Genomic DNA, 23239 nt, shown 5'->3' with positions numbered 1-23239 from the left:
TATAGGATAAATAAATAAAAATAAATAAATAAATATTATAGGATAATTTTACACAGATCAATCTAGTCCCACGGTAAGCTCAATAAGGCTTGTATTGTGTATAATAACTTATTTTCCCTAGTAACTGGCTTGCATTAAGAGGTTACCTGGTCCCAACGACCTTCGATCTGATCTGTAACTCTCCGTTTTCTCAAGCTTTCCATGGCTTATCCAATTAAAAAGGACGTACTTTAACAAAACAGAACTCCACATATCCTTGACATTTACTAGACTATAGTGGACTGCTATGGCTTCTTTTTAATGGTTTTCTTGTCGTAGAAGCACCAAGCTCACTGAGACGTATCTTCTCGTTTTCTCATTGCTGAGGCTCGCGACCACATTTAATTTGTCTCCATTTGGTGCGGTCATAAGCCGTATAGACTGCACGGTGCAGACTGCTGCAAGCCGACCTCTTCATAGCATTCGACCGTCTCACACATGCTCCAACTCGAGCACGTTACCATTCATTCGGCTTTAATTAATGTGTTTCTCCTCTCCACGTCATGCGTTGGATAATATGTCCGAAGAATCTAAGGGCTCACCCATGGCATGTTGGGAAGAGATGACTGGAGATATAGAACTCATTGAGAATGGAGGGGTTTGTTCTTCTAGCTGTCCAAGGTATAAGCAGCACTAGCAGCAGTCTTTGTTCGTTCGTTAACAGTTGACGGTGAATACTTAGGATTACTCATTTACTTTAATTGGGGTGTCAAATAGTTTCTGCAACTAGCTATTTAGTTTCATTTAATTACTAATTGATGTATATTTGACAACTGTAACATAAATAATACAAAAAATCCATTTTGTAGTCCAAAAACCAACTTGGAATAGCTAATTAACAACACTCAAGGTCACGCCGATTTCACGCCGATCATTTATCGGCGGCGGCGGCGTGGTCAAAAAGCCCGGCGGCGGCGGCGCGCCGGCGCGGCGCACACGTCTAATAGGGAGTCAAGACATCGAACGTAGTTCGCGGTAGTCCCTCTGAGCGGAAAGAGAAGAGTCGTGGAATGTATGGGGCCCAATAAATTACACGACTCTTCTCTTTCCGTACAGACTCTACACGTCATATTCTAAAAGCCGTAACAGACTACCGCACCGCACTGCGACCTTCTTAGTGCAGTCAAACGAAATATCTCTTTCTCGCTCTAACTTATGGCTGCGTCATTAACGCACGCACGTAAGTGCGGCAATCAGCTTACACACTATCGATACGTGCGCCGCACCCAGTCCTTACTCTCATTAGCCAGAATCTAGTCGCGAATCTGCTATGAATTTGAATTGAAATTTTGAGCAATACAATATATAATAATTATATCTATCTAGTCCTGAATACGAATATGTATTATAGAGATTATAGTAATGTTACAAAATTACCGATGGTTATTCAATAATCGATTATCGGTTACAAGGAAAAATTTAAAATAAGACTACTCAAACGAACGCCAACGTATATTTTTATATGGCAACAAATTTAATGTCATGAACAGTGTTGCCAGATCTACTGATTAAGCAGTAAATCTATCTGATTTTAAAAATATCTACCGATCTACTGCTTTTTGCTGCTGAGCTACTGATTTTTCGAAAATGAATGATTATTCCTCGTGACCGGAACATCTAGTTACTTTATACCGTCGTATCGCGTCGTCTAGCCTTTATGACATACGAAGTTTTCTGAAACCGCGGTTATTTTTTTATCTATAGTGTGATTAGGCTTCATTTTACTATATCTGTGATAGGTAGGTAGGTTGGTAGTATTGGTCGGCTTCGTCGCCACTATAGCCTGGCAAATGAATCGTATAGTTATTGTATAGTAATAGTAGAAAAAAAAAACTTCGGACATACAGGAGGAAGGAGGCATCCTGGTGTATGCTTTTCGCTGAAGATATTGTACTTGTGGATGAAGACGGACTCGAGGTACAGAGCAGACTTGAGAAATGGCTGCGAAAACTGGAGAATGTTGGCCTGAAGATCAGTAGATCTAAAACTGAACATATGTTCTGCGATTTCGGCGGTCTCTCCAGTTTCGCTGCCATGGAACTCGATGGCGTTACGTTGCCGGTCTGATGCTCCGCCTTTTAGTACCTCGATTCGCTGGTACAGTGCGATGGCGATATTGACCGTGACGTAAAAAACCGGATTAGCACAGGATGGATGAAATGGCGACAGGTCACGGGAACCGTTTGTGACGCTCGAATGCCTCTTCGATTGAAGGGTAAAATTTATAAAACCATCATAAGACCTGTCGTCATGTATGGATCAGAGTGTTGGGCCTTAAAGGTGACGGATGAGAAGAGATTGCATGTAGCGGAAATAAGAATGTTAAGATGGATGTGTGGTGTGACAAGAATGGGTAGGATAAGGAATGAGTATATAAGAGGAAGCCTGAAAGTTGCACCTATAGTAGAAAAAATAAGAGCGAATCGCCTAGCGTGGTATGGGCATGTGATGCGGAGGGATGAAAGTCATGTGACGAGAAAGGTATTACTAATGAATGTGGGGGGAATTAACGGGAGAGAAAAACCGAGGAAAAGGACTGTGTGAGAGATGATATGAAACGAATGCAAGTGAATGATGAGATGACGGGCGAGAGAGAGGTATGGAAGAAAAAAAAACATGATGTGCCGACCCCAAATGAATGGGATAAGGGCAAGCGAATGATGAGTAGAAAAAAAAAACTTGTGCTCATTTATTAATTATAATAACAGAAGTAAGAGACAGAATGATACTCTTCATTTTACTGTTACTGACAATTTGATTTGCCAGCTATACTCAATTACTCAATCACACCCAGTTTGTCAGTAGAAAAAGGAAAAAAAAAACAAATTTTCTATGGGAGGTTGATGTCAGGTCAGAGCATAAAATATTTTTTTATCAATTTTACCTATTGCAGACCTTTTTAAATCTACTGCTTTTTTCCCCTATCTACTGCTAAAACGATTTTTATTCTACTGAATATTTCAGATTTCATCTGGCAACACTGGTCATGAAAAACTCATCCCATGATTGTATGCTAGATGGTGCTGCTTCGTGTAGGTGGTAAAAATCCTGAATCGCGGTCATATCGCGGTATGACATGCATGAAGATTTTTAGGGTTCCGTACCCAAAGGGTAAAACGGGACCCTATTACTAAGACTTCGCTGTCCGTCCGTCCGTCCGTCCGTCTGTCTGTCACCAGGCTGTATCCCACGAACCGTGATAGCTAGACAGTTGAAATTTTCACAGATGATGTATTTCTGTTGCCGCTATAACAACAAATACTAAAAACAGAATAAAATAAAGATTAAGGTTTACTCGGGTAATTCCGAATGTCGAAAACCGTCGGATAATTCCGAAAAGAGACTTTTATTATGATGGAATTAAGGGTGATTTTCATCTGAATTTCGGAATTATCCGACATTCGGTAATACCCGAATACACCTTAAATGGGGCTCCCATACAACAAACGTGATTTTTGACCAAAGTTAAGCAACGTCGGGAGTGGTCAGTACTTGGATGGGTGCCCGTTTTTTTTTTGCTTTTTTTTTCGTTTTTTTTTGCATTATAGTACGGAACCCTTCGTGCGCGAGTCCGACTCGCACTTACCCGGTTTTTCTTGGGTTATGGACCCCAAATCCATCCAATTCATTCATACAAGTTTCGACTAGTTTAAAAAATCCTACGCTAGATAACGCTGATTTGTACAGTATTTTTCTAGGGATAATTACCTATAGATTCATATCAATGCAATTTAATCTGAAGACCACTCTGTCTATGAGACAAAATTTATTTAAATCCACTCATACAATATGAGGCCCCTATCGACTTGAAAATAGATTGTGGGAAACTATAGTACAGTTTGGCAAGCTATTTCAGTCAGTAGAAATAAAAGACGGCAAATTTAAAAAATGTAAAGGTAGGTTATAAGTTCTTCATCAACAAAGTGAAGTGATCGAAGTACCTACATATAATTAATTCAGTTCAAGAATGTCTGTTTGCCTGAACTAGCACAAGGCTTGCCTACAAAATAGCAGGGTCAAGTTACTCGTAATTGTGTATAATGCGTTAATGGTGGTTAATGCGATAAACGGTCTAATCTCAGCTATCTGATTAATTTGTACGTATGTACCTATTCGTTTTCTGATGTGCAAACGAAAATAACTAAATAGGTACCTCAATTTAAATAACGATATCTTGGACAACCTAAACATTTTATAATTTTATAGAAAACCAAATAGAACAATAAGTGAATTCAAAGAACAACATTAACAAAAGCGACATCTGGGATAGCTTAAGGGCAACACCGGTGTGAGGGCTGAGGATAGAAAGGTAACGCTGGAGTTACTTGTGAGTTAAGTATGAAGTCGACCTATGCAAGTTCATAATACCTATTTAGTTAATTGTTAATGAAATGGACACTTGATACTTTATCATATATATTTATTGATAAGATTGTTCTTACACCGGTTAACCTAATTTAATAGGTATAAGTATATCAAAAAGTTGATGACTTACACTAACACAATAGAACACTTTGTGTGACCTTGAAATTCTCAATGTTAATGTAATACATATATTTAGATAATTATGTAAATTATTCTGGGAATTGTTTCGAAACTATACCTATTAAGGTAAAGGCCCCTGTTTCGGCAGGTTAAGGCTCTTGAGAGTTTGTATATTTTTTTAAATACATATTACTAAGCATAACAATACCTTGAAAGCTTTTGAGTAAGTGATATTAGTCCTTTGTTAATAATTTAATGTATAAACTATAGGGTTTTAGTTGAAACTTTTTTTATAGGATTTTTTTCGTGAACCTCTTATTTGGCTCCCATTTCGTGATAAAATTTAGCTCAGCTCCTAAGTTCGTGAATCCGTGTCCCCTGTTTCGGAATAAAGTTTTCTTAGAGTAATTGGTGATAATTTGTTGATAATCATTTTAAATATTTATCGGGTTTACCTACTTACGAGTAATTGTAAGGTCAAGTTAAAGTTAAAAATAATATTTTAAAAAATGTCAAATTGAGATCTAGCTTAAAGTTTCTTCTACTCGTCGACTTTAATGGTTGAATTAAGACTTCAAAAACCATATAGGTACTTAATTGCATACATTTCACTGTGACTTTATGTATGACTTCATTATGAAACGCTTTAGTGAGCTATAATGAATATGACCAATCGCGTCTCGCCGCGATCAAGGCCACAAAATCAAAGGATAAAAGAAAGCCATTTATCAGCTTTTTTTAAGTATATACTTACTAACCTAATTTTGTTTATTTATTTAGGTTTCATGGTATTATGTTAGTTGTATTTGGCAATACTCAATAAGTTACCGCTTGTTATTTTAATACTCGTAATAAACAAAATGAGTTCAAGTGACGAAAACGACATGGAATAGACGGCACACCGCCTCATTTGAAAGCAGAAGCAAACTTAATAATGAATAACTAGCTTCCTGCTAAGTCCAGGGACAAATACAACAGGACTTACGACATGCTTATGCTGTGGAAGGACAGCCAAAACGCAAGAAACACCTTCTCTGAAAGTGGTTTTTAGCGTATTTCTGTGACCAAGCGAAAACTAAAAAGCCATCTACATTATAAACTAAGAATATGCGTTGTTTTTTTAATTGTATTCGCGTCACTTTACCCCTAATAAATACGCTTTACTAAATTGAATTCGTTTTATTTCCTCACATAATTTTGAGAGTTTTTGCGAGTTGATACACTTGCTACTTGTGTTTAGTGGCAAATGTATTAAACTCTCAATCAACGCTAATCAATATGTAAACAGGCCCCAATGTGAAGTAACCCAACAGACATACTTATCCATATTGACCATATTTGAATCTCTCAACTCTCTTCAAGGGCACGCCGCACAGCATGATCCTAGGTATTGTTGTAATGTTAATGCTTAAGGATAATAAATAATTTGTGGATTTATAAAATAAAACGAAAGGAAATTTACGGGATTCATATTGGAATTATTTTGTAAGTTTTCTAAAGTACAGTCACCATCACAGATATATTATATTGGTGCAGCTAGGGTGCTCATAAATATCTAAACACGCCTCTATTATCAGAGGGCGTTAGAGTGCGTGTTCAGATATTGTGAACACCTTGCCGAGCCGATATATAACAGCCAATAACGACCTAGTTATAAGACTATTACAATCTTAATCATTATGTATGTACAATCTTTGAGCAACACCGGCTTCCGACACGTCGGAAGGGAGGGGCCCAAGCGATATCTTACCGTACAAATCGTTCTGCCATTTTTGGCGGGGGGAAAGGTGCACACAGTCGCACTTCTCACATACTTACATACAAAATCCAATCTGTAATGACGACACAAATACATAGAAAATGACACATGTCAAAGACAAATCTTGCAAACCTCGATCTCTTTTTGTGTGTGGACTAGTCACAAGTGTCACAACACGCACACTAACACATTTTTGTCGAAGTATTCTATTGTATTCTGAGAGATGAGAAGTCGGATTTGTCGCTCGACCGATCCACAATATGTACTGGGCGAGCAAAATCGATAAATCCAACAATTACATGAGACTATAAAATATAATAATTGTGTTTAAATGTAATTAAACGTATGATATGTAAAAAAAATATTACATGTGAAATGTAACACCTTTTTGTAAATTGATGTCCCCGACCTCTTTTTATAACAAAAAACCGAGCAATTAGGCATTTTTTCTGCTGCTGTGTTCACGCGCGCGTCTTGACTCGGTCTAGTTGAAAATCCGAGCGCAACTAGTTTTATTACCCGCGCTAGATCCGTTGATCTTGTACCTAGGCAGAGGGGAAATAGTGCGAAAGCCGCCTCCCTTCCGTGTTGCTCGAAGTGTACAATACAACAATCACGTTTATACAGTCCTCACAAACGTATAAGTTACTAATTTGGCCAATATATCTTCAAAGCTTGGCACCGAATCGCTGTTAAAGACTTTGCTGTGCTCAAATACGCTGAATTTGGAAAGTAATGTCTGTACTTCCTACAAGACGGTACAAAGCACTTGGAGTTCATCTTTGTAATATTCTATTTCCATTCGAATGTTTCCGGGATCGTCTCCAACTCCATCCATTGTGTTGATACTGAGATCCAAAATGACTCGTGTAGCAGTCCAAGAGTCGTCGTGAAGGCGTTAAAGAAAATGTTCTCCAAGAAGCAGTGCCAAGTAGTCGAAAGCACTCGTTATCATTATCAAAATATCCGTGTTGATCGTGCTAGGGACGTTAAAAATACTTATTCTAGAAATCACACCGACATCCAATTACAAGTAAACACAAAGGTTTCGTTCGACCATTATTTTCCAATTATTTTCATGTTATTTTCCAAGATTGACATTGACAGTTGACATCTTTTTTTTTTCTATCTCGTCCCATTTACTACGCGCAAAGGAATTAAGAGCTGCATTTCCGTGATCGCTATAATGAATACTATCGGAAAAAAATATAATTAGCTTATCTTCAAAAAACTTTACCTACCCAATTGTGATATGATCAAGCTTTTCAATTTTGTACCTTACTTAGGTCACTCAGCATTATTTAAGTACAAGATATTAAAATTAAAACTTAAATTATTTATTAACTATCTTATATGTTAAATATAAACATACACAAAAATAAATCAAATAAATTGCATTATGAACAAAACTGTGCTAGTAGTTAATATGAGAAAATAGCTTGAAAAATGTAAACTCGAGTCACATTCAAACTCGTTTTATGAGAATTCTAGTGAAAAAAATATATACCGAATTTCGCTCATACAAAAACTTCATGAAATACATTAATTGTTTTCTAATTTATTTTTTTAATTATCTTCGTTGTTATATTTAAAAAACAAGCAATCAAAATGTATCTAGGAAATCCTTGATAGTGGCACGAAATAGGAGACACACGAAAAATAAAATGACCGCTATTTCGTGAGTCGATTATTGCAATTTTAAGCATAATGCATATATTCAATATTTTTTCTTATCAAATCAATTACTAAGGAACCCACAGAAACACTTCCAAAAACTTTTATTCGAATGGGTTTAGCTTTTCCTTACTATAAGCTTAACTGTAACAAGTGAGAGCGCTCTTCTCATAAAACGAGTTTGAATGTGACCCGAGTTAAAAATTTTAAGGTATATTCCACGTATATTCTCATATTAACTACTAGCACAATTTTATTTATTATTCAATTTATTTGATTTATTTTTGTGTATGTTTATATTTAACGTATAAGATAGTAAATTATTTTTTGTAAATAATTTTAAATTTTTAATTTATTTTAATTTTTATATGCATATATTCAATCTTTTTTCTTATCAAATCAATTACTAAGGAACCCACAGAAACACTCCCAAAAACTTTTATTCGAATGGGTTTAGCTTTTCCTTCCTATAAGCTTAACAAGTGAGAGCGCGCACCTTACGCCTAAAAAAATTTGATATCTATTTAAGGTAACATAATCGTTCGTTTTGCATTCATAGTGCATCTCGTATAAGTAGGCCGGTACGAGTAAGATATAGAATCAGTTTGAGATAAATTACCTAGGTACTTAAAATTCAAATTATATTTAGATAATAATAATTCAAATTATATTTAGATAATAAATTAAAATTGAGTTAATTGATTCCATTGTGTTAAAACAATTAAGCAGTTCCTGTTTAAGTTATCATGCATGAAAGTATGTAAGCGTATGCTATAAATTTATTAGTGTATGAATTGGGTACAAAACAATTCATTTTACATAGGTAACCACAAATGGAATCAATTAACTTAAGGCTAATTAAACTTTCTTTTTACTTAGGCACATTTTTTTATAATTAAGGATTTTTTTTCAATTCCCCCGTAAACATTTCCTTAATGATAAGGCAACAAGCTAATACATATTTACAAAATAGGAGCAGGATAAGCACGAGCATAAAATACCTATGTAATGTAATAAGTTGGTAATAAGTACCTAGTAAAAGATAGAACTCTGTAGAGATCTATTTAATTAATATATGTCTATGCCTATGCCAAGTTAAAATCCACCTTCTGTCATATAATGTCATATCATAAAATCTTACAAAAGGTATAAATATTTACAAATTTTACAAGTTTCCTCGATCAGTGTACAACATACCAACATACTGTGGTCATTTAACTCAGTGTTGATATTTCAGTCTACTGCGTTGCTTTGCAAATTTAGCCAGAAAAAAAAACCAAAATGAGTTACTAATGAAACTGAACAGCCCGGGAATTACCGGGGCTAACGCTCCAGTGTGCGTTTTTTAACTTTTTTACTAGTATACCAGCACAGTTTACCAGTAAAGCTTACGTCAAAGGGGCTTGAATGTATCCTTGTAAGAATCTCTTCCTTTGAAATGTTGTTATAGACAACATATCAGGCGTATCTGCCTACTCAAGTAGGGTTACTACATTGTTAGTTATGTAAGTAATACAAGTGGACAAGAAGTGGTGTTTAGGCAAATCAGCCTATTTTAACACGTACATAACATTATTTATGAATTAAACTTTAGTCTTTAACAAACGCAAAATTCTTTAAAACGCTACATGACGAAATTACTTCGTCATTTTGAGCGTTCTGCGTTAAACACTGAGAGTAGTTTCAGTGATTATTCATTGACTGGCCGGCCAATTCAAACGTACACTGACATCAAAATTATATCAGTGTACCTATGTTCGAATTGACCTGTTAATTATTAACATTATGATTTTTTCTTCTAACAGAAGCCCGTGCAACACTTACTGCGTTTTAGGAATCACAATTACGAAACAATTGAACGGCCAGTGCCCTTGCACTTATCAACACATATCGATTATCAATTTAAACGCTAACCCTTCAGTCAACTCCTAATCTTCGTAAGAGATTGACTCATTAACTATAAACGCTCTATATTAGCCATGATACTAAGTTTGAGCATTGTGTTGGTTCTTATGATGATGAAAGTGAATGGTGATGAGCCTGATTCTGAAGTTGGTGGGTATAAAACTCATCCAGGAATATTGGAAGATGCCAGTTTGGACACAGTACGTATTTTCCCATAGATGGTAGGATCCTATAGATGTGCTATACGCGTGCCTCCGTGAGGGACAAAACATACGCAATGCGACACTATGATTGGTCGAATTTATTTGTTGCCCTCCATAATCCATACTAAATTTACGGTGGGGAATAGAAAAAATGTCAGACCGTGACAAGGACTAACAATAATAGCGGTTTTGCTGCTACTCCTACCGAAAGATACATAAGACTATGTCCCATTCGGTCATTTCCCCCCACCCCTCATACCTGATCCAGTTATATACTAGATTCATGTATTTTCCCGTGGTGTCTGTCGTTTTATTTAAATCTAGTTTCTGCCCGTAACTTCGTCGGCATGGAATGATGATGATTGATAAAGACTTTGTCATTCCCCGAGTCGCAAACTATCTCCATACCAAATTTCATCTAAATAGTTTCAGTTACTTTCGCATTTATAATACTAAGTTTCGCATTTTTAACAGAGTTACTTTTGAATTGACGTCTTTCGTAATTTCTGAAAATACTAATTTAATTAGACTGTTGATACATTCTTTGGTTTAACTTAAACATTAATAGTTTCAAATCAAAACATCGCTCTAACATTCTCAGAAAAAATAAATATGACTGGTTCTTGACGTTCGTAGGCAACACGTATTCAGTACGAACGAAATAACTATTTGTTAACTGAAAATAGGTGTATTTATTATCCGGGAAAATATTTTATGATATTCTAATAGGTTTCCACATTACTAAGAACTTCCTGTAATATTCGAATATGTATCCAGCATGACAATATGGATGATATCATAGATCACAAACAAAAGTGGCACAACCACATAAAGCGGAATTTATTTTCTCCTAGTGGTCCTTAATACGAAAATACGGGTACCCCTGCGAGATCCATCGCGTGTACACGGAAGATGGGTACATCCTGGAGCTTCACCGTATCCCCCATGGCCGGGAAAACGCGACGAAGCCGGGCCCGAGACCCGTGGTGTTTCTGCAGCATGGCCTGCTCTCGTCTTCTGCTGAGTGGGTGCTTATGATGCCTGGGAAAGGCTTTGGTAAGTATAGTCCCACTAGGAGTATCCATCTGCACGTACAAGAAGACGCGTTATCGTTATAAATGTTATTTTTCTTAGAATCGGCGCAGGCTCGTCTTTTAGTAAACTAAGTAGTTCAATACATGAAGAGTTTTTTATAGCCTATTTTGTGTCCTACTGCTGGGTAAAAGCCTCCCCTTTCTTTCGCCATTCATCACGGTTTGGTGCATGCTCCCGCCAGTTGCTCCAAAATGCGTCGAGGTCGTCCCTCCATCTCTTTTATGGTCGCCTCTGCCCCGGCTAACATAAAGAGTTATCTAAATGAAATCTTTTTTCAGCATACATATTAGCAGAAGCCGGCTACGACGTGTGGATGGGCAACGCCCGCGGCAACACTTACTCCAAGCGCCACGTCTCCATAAAACCCACCTCATCCTCCTTCTGGAAGTTTAGCTGGCATGAAATCGGCTACTACGACCTCCCGGCCATGATCGACTACGTCATCAAGAACACAGGGGTTCCCAAGATGCAGTACGTCGGGTTCTCTCAAGGGACCACTGCGTTCTGGGTCATGGCTTCGACTAGGCCGGAGTATAATGAGAAGATTAGCGCCATGCAAGCTCTGGCTCCGGTGGCGTATGTTGGGAACATAAGAAGTCCGTTAATAAAAGCGATTGCACCGTTGACTAATTCTCTTGAAGTAAGTATTTATTGTTGTCAGTTAAAAACACAGAATTGAGGCTTGCAGCGCATTTATGAATAACGACGTCTACTAACATAGTCCGACAAGAAATTGTAGAACATTAGTGAGAGCCCCATTTCCTACGTAACTAAAGGACACATTTTTAACGTAAAATGCTTAAATATGGCAACAAATTAGTATGGAATTTTTTTAGTACCATTTTATTTAATTTCTGCTATTTTATGTCGCGCTAATACGAATAGTTTGAGTTTTCCCTTAATTCTTGCGGTTGCCAATAAGTACTTACTTTACTCTTTGGTTGCCACTAACAATTCTATTCAAAAACCTAGGACCTATAGTAGCTTTTAAATTAACAGCTGATAATGAAGATTATCGGGGCCAATGAGTTCATGCCCAACGGGAAGATCAACGAGCTTGCCGGCCAGACGTTCTGCCTGGAGGAGTCCATCACGCAGGTCCTGTGCACCAACCTACTGTTCCTCATCTGCGGGTACAATGACGCGCAACTCAATGTTGTAAGTATCGAAAAACAATTGAAGGGATGTTTACAAAAACAACATAACTGACTACACTGGTTGACACCTGAAACGATTAACAATGTTCTTAAAAAAGTGTCAACCGCTCTAAGCAGTTATGTTGTTTTTGTAAACATCCCTTCAATTGAAATGGGGATATAAGAAACAACAGATTTCAGATATTGTCATATTTCAGGTATACAATATAACACTGATATAACATGTGTGACTCTCTGATTGTAATGATTAATTATTACAAAATCTCCTGAAACATTGTATGTATTGTATCCGTAGGATATTATATTTGGATAAATTCTTATCTAGGCTGATGAATCTTATACTCATTGAATATAATATACAACCAATGTTTGAAGACTTTGAACTGCTTTAAGCTAGGGGCGGTAAAATTGTATCTGCCTTGTTTAGGACATAAATCAAATGACTGATTTAGGTGATCATGATCAGATACTCCAGTTCCATACAATGTGTCATGTACAGTCAACTGTAAAATATGGGTGTATCCAACTTATTCAAAAATATGTCCCCATAGTTCTTAATTCGGTGACATAAGAGCTATGGGACATATTTTTGAGATGATGACGATCCAGGCAATGGAATTGCCATAACGGTGCATAACTGACTGATTAAATCCTTTACAGACAATGTTGCCCATCGTATTAGGCCACACCCCCGCCGGCGCCGCCACCCGTCAGCTCATCCACTACGGCCAACTCTACAAGTCCAGCAAATTCGTCCAGTTCGACCACGGTCTCCTGACCAACAAGCGCAAATACGGCACCTTCAAACCTCCCCCCTACGACCTGTCCAACATACGCACCCCCGTTTTCCTCCACTATGCTGACAACGACTGGCTATCCACCCCCAATGATGTCGATAAGCTACTCAGAGAAGTGAAGTCCGCTGTCGGGAAATACAAAGTACCCTTACCGAAGTTCAACCATTTGGACTTCGTATTTGCGATAGACGCTAAGAAACTTATCTATGATCGTGTCATGAAAATTATGGAGCAGTTTGTTTAAATAAAATATAAAATTGTATGTTTGATTTTATTTACGACTTGCGATAACATAGACAAACATGTTTCAGTTATTCACATCACGGGAACAATCCTGAAAAAATAAACAGTTAGGTATGAGGGTGCATCATTGTATTAGGTATGTTAACATAATTCATAAATTATTCCCAGCGACACAGGAAATGTACGGAATCAAAAAAATATTCATATATCTTGGTCAAGCAAATCTTGGCAGTAAAAAAAGGCGCGAAATTCAAATTTTCTATGGGACTATAACCCTTCGCGCCTACATTTTTTAAATTTGCCGCCTTTTTCTACTGACAAGATTTGCTTGGACAAGAACTTTCGTCAGCATTTTTTTTTATGATATAATAAAAAAGTAATTTATGTCATATAATCATAATATCTTTAGTTAATGTACAATATACATATGTGAACCACGCTAAAATCGGTTGGCTAGAAAAAAATATCGAAGAAAAACTATAAGTATTTCGTTTTTTTTTAAACCAAAAAACTGTAAAGTGCTGATATTTTGCACATTAATGACTAATGTAGCCACACCATCCATAAAAATATACACGCCGAAATTCGAGGGGGGCAGAGTCGCTTAGCTTATCCTGACACGGCCTTTCGCCGCAAATAAAATTGAGCAGACGGAACCAGGTTTTATTTGTTAATTTACACATTCATTGTCGGGCAACAGTTTTGTTTCAAATCGTAGTTTAGAAGGACATTTGTCCAGCTTTATTTTGTAGCTATGATACGACGCTTCTACTTCCGATCGAGGTTTTTCACTGCACTTCTTATCGCTCACAAGACCAACTTCTCGCTGCATGATATTCCCAAAGGTAGTTTGCACTGAAAACAAATTAAACGAAAATGATATTCGTAAAATGGTAGGAAATCGCATTACATTGACGTATAATTCATTATATCATTACGTTTTTTCAAGACGTGGATGGGATCTTCTTTTCTGCAACATGATTCAGGATTACAGTTTGTACTGAAAAACGGTTGATTTGATTTGTGCAAAACTTGTAGAAGTGCTACTTGTTTATAGCCCTGTAAAAAGTTCACTGTTAATTTTTAGGTAGGTACGTTCATCAAATTAATACGAATACATATCGATGCATACCAATTTTCTGCAGTTCTTCATAGTTATAATCATCTCAGAATCAACATCATCAACGAAATTAGCTGTCTCTTCTTCTTCGAATGGTTTAGGAAGATAGGCTAAAGCATCTTGTGATGGCAGCGGTGCCAAACGTGACAAACGAGACTTCAAACCGCTGTTTTTATAAACACCCTGTAACTCCATCTTCAATGACACGTTCTCCTTTTTCAATCTTTCCATATCCACCGTTAGGTCGTTTAAGTTTCGTTGCAAATTGTTGAAATCATTCTTACATACTTTATTATCCCCTTTTTCTAAGCAAGAAGTTTCGCAACAGGCATCAGCTTTCTTTATGTTAACTGATATACTTCTACTTATTAATTTACGTGGTTTGGGAGTCTCAAAGTAACTTTCATTATTGTTTTTGCTACAATTCGCATCAATTGCTCCAGGATTGCATTGACATGAACTTGTTGTCACGTCTACATTCTGATTCTCATCAAGTACATATACATTTTTAACATATAAAGCTTCACGGCAAATTTCATTTTTCCATGATTTCGCCGTTGTTAACATATTGCATGAAGAACGGTCGCTAAGAGGAGTTTTCTCCGTTTTTGGAATATTAATTCGGAATATTTTTTCCAAAATTATCTTCCATAACATTTTGATACCTTTCAAAGCATCAAGACATCGCTCACAGGGCCAATGACTTGTTTCGAATTCTTCCTAAAACATAAACTCCATATTTACTACTCCATTATTGGTAGAGTTAGGTACAATTAAAACAGTTTGAAAAATATGTATAGTCTACTTACTTCATAAAAATACTTTTCATATTGTGGATTATTTTGAAAGCATTCTTTAATAGTCTGACAAGAATTGCATATACTTTCCAGTACTTCTTTGGACTTGCAATTTGGATGGCATCTTGGTGTGAGCTAAGAATAAGAAAAAATAATGGCGATAGTAATAAAGAAGACGAATTCTCTACTTCCGAAATAAATGCATCATTTCTAGGTAGAGGTATCATCTACCCGTGGTGCCTAGTAAATTAAAAAAATATGGATTGTCGCCCTTGAACATCAATCCAAAGAGGGTATGAATCACTGCCATTGCTCTAAATCTGCACACCAAAAAGCGACCTTGAAGTTTTAAATATTAGCATTGAATTTCGATCATTTTTGACACGATATTGCGTCGATGGGAACTTGGGAAGCAAAGGGTTTAAGCATATTATTATTTCACTTTATATATAATAATCGAGACTCACGCAGCCACGTCGCCTGCAACCCATTACCCTTAAAGCCGCAACTAGTGTTGAAACGGGTATCACACAGCAGGGCATATCACTCTTGATCCACGCTCTGAGGTGCCCGTCACGAATTGCCACATCGTGGTTCCAAGCTCTGATGTCCACACACGAGTCATGTGATTTTATTTTACCTTCGTTACGGGATATCAGACGCAATTTGTGTGGTATGGTATAATGCAGCATCACACATTAAAACATTTAATTTTAATCTAACATCTTTTTACACGTAAATTTGAAATAGGGTTAAGTTACTATACCTACATATATTATTAATTATTATACTCTTTGGGGTTGACATGATTTGACAGACGGGTTTTAACACCTCCTTGGATTAGTACCATAAATGCAAAACCGATCTTCACCTTAGCTATGACATATTGAATGTCAATTAAAAGCGGTCAAGCTCCCAATTGTCATGTCAAAAAACAAATATTTTGAAACTCACATTCCATTTCAAGCCACCATTCCATCTCGATTTATGACAGCTCAAAACATTTGATATTTTCCTATACAATTTACCATAAGTCTAAATATATTAATTTACGGTGTTATTTTCAATACAAAAATGTCCGATTTAAATGGATGGAAGACAAACATAAAATAGAGTTATTTCAGAACCGTTTATGTTTAGACAAATTATATTATTTGTAAGTGGAGAAGGCTAGTAAGCGTCACGATGTCTTTTATAACAAAAAGAGAGCGCGTATTCCAAAACTTGGAGTTGTGTGACTTACCTCCGAGAAATGAGGGGAAGTTAAAGACGCATGCGTCTTGCACGGACGCCAGAGCATGGTCACATTTCGGATCCTCGAAGACGGAACACCTTACAGAACTGATAAGACGGAATAACGCTCTCTCAGCGCCAGTAAAGTATGTGCCTATGAAAGTGATTGTTGACACGCTCATGGCAACTAAGAACTTGGAGATAGGCAGGCTAAAACGCAAGATTGACGAGTTCGAGCAAATGTTAGCTGCTTATGATGTACTGGATCTAGATTGTGGACAAAAATGTGAAATCGCAAAAGCAGTGAGTAAAATTTCATTCCTTTTATACGGTTCTACGATATTGTTTAAAAAAATTATGACCAGAGACATTAAGTAAAACATAATTGTAAACAGTGCAATTTTTACACTAGATTTCTTAACTTCCTCTACCTTATACCCATAGCTGGGCAGAAGTCCGTTAATCCGTTAATCGTTAATTAACGAAGTTAAGTTTTCGAGTAACGGATTCACTTTTAAGTTAACTTTAAAAACCTGTAACGGACTTGTTAACTTCCGTTAACTTTCCTTAAGTCCGTTAATCGTTAATACCTAAGTACCTACTCCAATTTTATTAAGATTATTCCTCAAATATAACACTACCACCTTCGAGTGCTGCTATGGAACGCCTGTTTTCGGCGGGAAAAGATATTTTTTGTCTAAAACGGGCGTCGCTATCAGATGACAATTTTAATATGCTATACATGAAGGGAAACATGCACCTTATGGCAGATGCTAGCGAATGATATTTTTATTGGCTATGCTATTATTAATTAGTAATGATTACTGAATGGAAGGCATAGACTGATAGGTTACGCGGATGATCTAGCCTTGCTAGGGGAAAACCGTGAAGAGGTAGAAATATCGGCAAGTATCTTGGAGCAAGAAGCAGCAAAAGTGGGTCTCAGAATCAACCATGATAAATCGGAATACCTCCACATGAAGCGGTACAGGGACAGTCGCACCCAAAGACGGAACCTACTTGTGGGTGAAAACACTTACAAAGGAGTGTCCAAGTTTAAATACCTTGGGTGCACTGTCTCGGATACACATACAAGGGAGGACGAAATCAACATCCGAACTCAAAACGCCTTACGCTGCAGTGCTGCGCTCCATAAGGTTTTGGTGTCCAAGCTTCTTAGTAGACGTACTAAGCTACGGATCTACAAGACCGTGATCCGCCCCATTCTGATGTATGGGTGTGAGGCTTGGACACTAACACTCAAGGAGGAGAACAGCCTTTTAGTCACAGAACGTAAGGTGTTAAGGAAGATTCTGGGACCCGTCAAAAGAGACGATGGCAGTTGGAGGATCCGAAATAATTCCGAAATAGAACATCTGATAGCCGAGCCGAATATAATAGGTGAGACCAAAGCGCATCGTCTCCGCTGGCTTGGCCATCTCGAAAGGATGGGTGAAGATCGGGCAGCCAAAAGGGCCTACTTGGGTCGACCAACTGGGCGCCGTCCTATTGGTCGTCCTAAATACCGTTGGGCAGATAGAGTGGAGGCAGATCTCCGTGAGCTGGGCGTCGGCGAAAGCTGGCGGGATACCGCTCTGGACCGATCAAAGTGGCGTGCTCTTGTGTTGGAGGCCAAGACTCATTTTGGGTATCCGTGCCAACCAAGTAAGTAAGTAATGATTACCAAGTTAATTAGTAGATTAGTCATTAATAAAAATCAAAATTTATGATTATTTCTACTAGTTTGTACTAGTAGTCCTATTGCGTATATTTACGATTTCGTTAACACTTTTGAAAAGTAACGTTTTAACGTTTAACGAAGTTAACTTTTTATTTAACGGATTAACGATTAACGAAGATAACTTTTTGATTAACGGTGCCCAGCTATGCTTATACCCAGTGGCGTAGCTAGCATGGGTGGCACCCGGGGCGGACATTGTGGGTGTCACCCCAAAATTCAATCAAAATTGTAAAATATGTTTAATATTTTACAATTATAAAATTACGTTTAATATTCCATAGCTCACAATTTACTCCATCGCTTTCATTTTAGATTCCATGAACTCTCAATAGTCTACATCCTGGCGGGTGTTGCCTCTGCGCGCGTTCTATGACACGGGCAAGGACAGCATCCGCTCGGTGTAACCCACATTTCATAAGTGTCATACGGGCATCTACATGTTGGCTTGGGCTCCGCGCACGCCTCCCAAAGGTCCGAGTCATCATTGTCCCGTGAAAGATATACAAATAATTTACGTTAATAAAAAAAAAATTTGACAAGTGCGCGATTTGAAAGAGATTCTGTAAAAGAGATTCTGTAAAATCCCATTTCACAATGAATTTCAAATAGTCCAGAGTCACCCAATTAGAAACAGTGACATAGCTTCTCAATTAAAGCCTGACATGACAACAGTTTATTTGACCCTCGTCATTTTGCGGATTTTCAATGGTACTAATTTTTTTTACTGGCAACAAGTACTCTTTGACAACGAACGTTGGATGTCATCGAATGTCACCGATGTAAACAAACGGAAAATATCTACGAATATATTCAAATATAAATGGTTTTATTACAAAAAAGCCAAAAAAAATATACTAAAGATGCGAAAAAAATTGTAGTGAATGCAATGAAATACTTACAGCTTAAAAAAGACGAAGGATTACATAGCATTCCAATAAACAATGTTTTAAATTTGGTTGTTGACATGACCGGTATTGACATTTTATAGTGCGGTTGTATTGAACTGGTTAGTTGTTTGGTTTAAACTTTAATATTTCATTTAAGACCATATCATTTTCATTTATTTGTAGATCGACGATAAAAATCCTATAATCGAATTGGAGACTGAACGTTTTATAATCGAGGTTGGTGGTCCTGAAAGCGACACAACATCTGATGAAAATCAGACTTCGTCAGAGTCAGAAAACGAAGAATATATAAATATTGAATATTTAGAATCAGATTTTAACGAATAGGTAAATTGAAAGAACCGAATTCTCTGTAAGCAATGCTTTGACATTATACGAGTATCAACATGAAGCCAATGCCCACTACCCCGACTATACATGACGTACGCACATTATTGCCATACGTAAGCTGTTTGCAGCGACACTATCTCAGGGTTAAATAAATTGTTGTCAGGCTTTACAGAAATAATCACATAATAAAAAAAACCTTTCTGAATAAAAAAACCTACGAGGCGCCAACATATATTATTATTGTTACATACCAGGAACCCCGAGAGATTTTAACCATGCATTTCTGAGGCCAAAATAAGGAAAATATACTAAAAGAGTTTACGTCAATTTCGCCAAAATAAATTGTTTTTCGATTTTTTGTATATAAAATGTAAATGTATGTAAATTTGTAAAACTGTCACCCAAAAATAATTTTAACTTTTTTTATCAATTACAGAAATAATCACATAATTAAAAAAAAACTTTCCAAAGTTGCGAAACTTTCCACGTGTGAATTTCTTGGTAACTTCTGAGAATGTTCTCGAGAACGAGAATTTATTTATTTATCGTAGTTTATACCATGAATATTCACGATAGTTTAGGTGTAGTATCCTTACCCCCAGAAAATTCCGACTTTTGGTCTACCGCTTCCGGTCAGAAAAATGTATGACGGCCCGGCCAAACGGTCAGACCTAGGTGGGGGGTGCTCGACCAAATGTCATAGAGGGACCCTGGCAGTTTTTGACGCCGCCATGTTTTTTTCAATACGGCCGACTTTTTTTTTATTTTTTCAAGTTTGTCCTAGCGCGCTGAATTTTTGGTCACGGAATCTCGGGGTCCCCTAAATACCCATGAAAAATTTTTTTTTTGGAAAAATGCTACAATTGTGGGAAACTGGCCACTATTATTTTGTATGGCAACTTTTAAACGGTGCGTGATAGGTGGGGGGTGCTCGACCAAATGTCATAGAGGGCCCCGAGACAAAACAAACTGCATAAAAAAAACGAAATGGCCGACTTTTTTTTTAATTTTTTCAAGTTGGTCCGAGCGCGCTGAGATTTGGCATGGCGGGAGATAGAGGCCTCTAGATTTCTTTTTATGGAAAAAATCCAAGATGGCCGTACAATCATTTGCATGTTGCAGGAATGTTCTGAGAACATTCTCGAGAACGTTTCCGCTTTTTGGGAATGTTCTGCAATTTGCTGGTGGTACTGGACTATGAAACTAGGCGAATTCCAAAACAGTTTATAGGATATTTTAGTCTTTAAATATGATCAGGAATATTCTGTCAAAATCTCTCGGGTTCCTCATCGGCATGTTGTATATTATTTCCTTGATGGCGGTTGTGCAATCTGCCACAGTTTTACGAATTTTTATAGATGGCACTACTGATGTTCACGGTCGGGTGTCACCCCCCAAATGTGTGACACCCGGGGCGGACCGCCCCCGCCGCCACTGCTTATACCTTAACCTTGTATTGCTACAACTTCCTACCTAAGAATATTGGATCCCGTACACATTCGTCACTTTTCGACTAAGTTCCTAAAAACGCGTTTATGTATTTTTAGTCCACTTTCGTCAGCAGTGACGAATCTGTACTCAAGTTTAATTTCTGTATGTTTTTGACACTAGTGACCAAAACGAACCTACAATAAATTTGGGTACATTTTCGTGTGCAACAGACAGTCGTTTTATAAAGTGACGAATCTGTACTTAAGTTTTCATTTCTGTTTGTTTTTGACACTAACTTAGAATATATTTTTGTCTGCAAAAAAAAACATTTTAGCCTTTTTGCCGTCAGTTCTAAAAATAAAGAGCGTGCCACCTACACCAAGCAACCTTTTTGGTTAGATATTTTACAATCTATTATCGTTGTTTTCTATGACAGTGACGCATCAGAACGCAACAGAAAATAACTCTAGGGAGTGACGAAAGTGCGACTTTCATCATTCCCTGGAGTGAGGAAAGTCGCACTTTAGTGACTGGTTTCTCGCAGGGAAGTAGACTTGTTGAGTTGAGGTCCCTGTGAGTCCCATAAACAAAGCTTGGTAAATCAGTTACAAATTTTGTAACTGATTCACCATTGATTGCACCGTAGAGTTCAAAGTTTGCGTTTCAAAAATACGTAGAATATCTTCTGTATACACTTGATTAAAGTCGTGAAGGTTATCTGCAGACTCCACTAAATTGATCCAATTTCCTTCTGTATAATGTTGAAAGCATACCCGACTTTTAGGGGGAAGATAAAAATGATGTTCCAAAAGAATTTCCATTTTTGTCATGTCGGGTATTTCAATTAAATTTTCGTTTACATGACATCCACTGAAAACGCATCTACTTGAATCGTCATATGCACGCCTAAGGGATCCGCTAAACCTATTCATACTGAATTAATTTTTGTAAGAAAATCGTGTATTCTGCCTAAGCTGATGCGTCACTGTCATAGAAAACAACGATAATAGATTGTAAAATATCTAACCAAAAAGGTTGCTTGGTGTAGGTGGCACGCTCTTTATGTTTAGAACTGACGGCAAAAAGGCTAAAATGTTTTTTTTTGCAGACAAAAATATATTCTAAGTTAGTGTCAAAAACAAACAGAAATGAAAACTTAAGTACAGATTCGTCACTTTATAAAACGACTGTCTGTTGCACACGAAAATGTACCCAAATTTATTGTAAGTTCGTTTTGGTCACAAGTGTCAAATACATACAGAAATTAAACTTGAGTACAGATTCGTCACTGCTGACGAAAGTGCACTAAAAATACATAAACGCGTTTTTAGGAACTTAGTCGAAAAGTGACGAATGTGTACGGGATCGAATATTGTCTTCGATTACTGCGATAGATAAACACCTATATCGCACATAATGTCATAAGTATTGCTTTTTCCTACCTGAGAAATATAATTTATGTACCTAATTACCTATAACCTTTATGTATTATAAGGATACTAATTAGCCAATTTCCAAAACCTTTAGTTTTTTGAATAACCTATCTAGAGAAGAGTCCTATCATCCTAATACATGGTGATCAGATGTATATTACTGTGAGCATCTAATAATAAATGAATATTATATTGCAGCATGCAGCCATCAAAGAAGCTAATAAGGACCTTGACGAATTGGTAAGTTTTCTTAAACTGATTCTGCTATGAAATTAAAACCTACCTTAACGGCCTCCTAACCTAGTCGGTAGTGACCCTGCCTACGAAGCAGGGAGGTCCCGGATTCGAATCCTGGCAAGGGCAATTTGTGTGTTCATCACAAATATTTGTTCCTGAGTTATGGATGTTTTCTATCTATATAAGTATTTGTATACCTATATGTGTATATTATATATTTCGTCGTCTAGTACCCACAACACAAGCCTGATTGAGCTTACTGTGGGTATACATATACTAGCTAGGCCAATCTGTGTAAAATTGTCCTATAGATAATATTTATTCATTTATCTACCTTTTAAGTTTATGTTCTGTGAAAACTAACACATAAACATGTGGGATTGTACTTAAATGTTTTGTATTTGTACTGAATGTTGCGATACTTGCGATAGTAAAAATACGAAAAAACTAAATGCACCATGAAACACTAAAAACGGCATGGAAAAACTTGTTAATGATAACTCAATATTTTTTTCAGTGTTTGAACCTGGATATCTCAAACTTTACAGATGTAAGTGTTTATTTCGTATATTCTTAATAAATAGTGAATAAAAAAAAGTATATTTTAAGTATTATAATACATAGTTAAGGTTATGCCTTCCCGTGCATGCCT

The 23239-nt window shown here is 37.0% G+C and overlaps 3 protein-coding genes across 5 annotated transcripts in view; 2 read left to right on the top strand and 1 right to left on the bottom strand.

Moving 5' to 3' along the window:
- Window positions 1-9764: 9764 nt before the first annotated feature.
- On the top strand, window positions 9765-13376 carry LOC134790861 (lipase 3-like). 2 transcript variants are annotated; one of them, XM_063761843.1, is made up of 5 exons: window positions 9765-10062; window positions 10920-11121; window positions 11439-11800; window positions 12160-12258; window positions 12978-13376. In XM_063761843.1, the coding sequence occupies exons 1-5, from the start codon at window positions 9937-9939 to the stop codon at window positions 13356-13358; spliced, it is 1170 nt and encodes a 389-aa protein (XP_063617913.1). In that variant the 5' UTR covers window positions 9765-9936; the 3' UTR covers window positions 13359-13376. The 2 variants fall into 2 exon arrangements, with proteins under 2 accessions (XP_063617913.1, XP_063617912.1); XM_063761842.1 differs by having other exon boundaries at window positions 9780-10062; window positions 12160-12318.
- A 20-nt stretch (window positions 13377-13396) lies between these two features.
- On the bottom strand, window positions 13397-16065 carry LOC134790860 (uncharacterized). The gene is made up of 6 exons (XM_063761840.1): window positions 15742-16065; window positions 15287-15409; window positions 14490-15197; window positions 14296-14416; window positions 14037-14212; window positions 13397-13448 (listed from the first exon to the last, which is right to left on the bottom strand). The coding sequence occupies exons 1-6, from the start codon at window positions 15964-15966 to the stop codon at window positions 13422-13424; spliced, it is 1380 nt and encodes a 459-aa protein (XP_063617910.1). The 5' UTR covers window positions 15967-16065; the 3' UTR covers window positions 13397-13421.
- Window positions 16066-16218: 153 nt separating this feature from the next.
- The window catches only part of LOC134790900 (protein PFC0760c-like), a 33811-nt gene continuing 26790 nt past the window's right edge, over window positions 16219-23239 (top strand). For both annotated transcript variants that reach the window (XM_063761888.1, XM_063761887.1), the window contains exons 1-3: window positions 16219-16810; window positions 22549-22590; window positions 23105-23137. In XM_063761888.1, coding sequence (XP_063617958.1) covers window positions 16460-16810; window positions 22549-22590; window positions 23105-23137 — 426 coding nt within the window. In that variant the 5' untranslated portion in view covers window positions 16219-16459. The remainder of the gene's footprint in view (window positions 16811-22548; window positions 22591-23104; window positions 23138-23239) is intronic.

The sequence above is a fragment of the Cydia splendana genome, chromosome 5 (assembly GCF_910591565.1).
Source record: "Cydia splendana chromosome 5, ilCydSple1.2, whole genome shotgun sequence".
Taxonomy (NCBI): Eukaryota; Metazoa; Arthropoda; class Insecta; order Lepidoptera; family Tortricidae; genus Cydia; species Cydia splendana.
This window is presented reverse-complemented; position numbering and strand designations above follow the sequence as displayed.

Excerpts from the sequence above, each read along its gene's own strand:
- LOC134790861 (XM_063761842.1), top strand. The coding sequence starts at position 9,937 with ATGATACTAAGTTTGAGCATTGTGTTGGTTCTTATGATGATGAAAGTG. Across the intron at positions 11,801-12,159 it reads CGTTGACTAATTCTCTTGAA|CTGATAATGAAGATTATCGG; the intron begins GTAAGTATTTAT and ends TTAAATTAACAG. Across the intron at positions 12,319-12,977 it reads ATGACGCGCAACTCAATGTT|ACAATGTTGCCCATCGTATT; the intron begins GTAAGTATCGAA and ends AATCCTTTACAG.
- LOC134790860 (XM_063761840.1), bottom strand. The coding sequence starts at position 15,966 with ATGCTGCATTATACCATACCACACAAATTGCGTCTGATATCCCGTAAC. Across the intron at positions 15,410-15,741 it reads GTTGCAGGCGACGTGGCTGC|CTCACACCAAGATGCCATCC; the intron begins GTGAGTCTCGAT and ends TCTTATTCTTAG. Across the intron at positions 14,417-14,489 it reads TGAAGAACTGCAGAAAATTG|GGCTATAAACAAGTAGCACT; the intron begins GTATGCATCGAT and ends AACTTTTTACAG.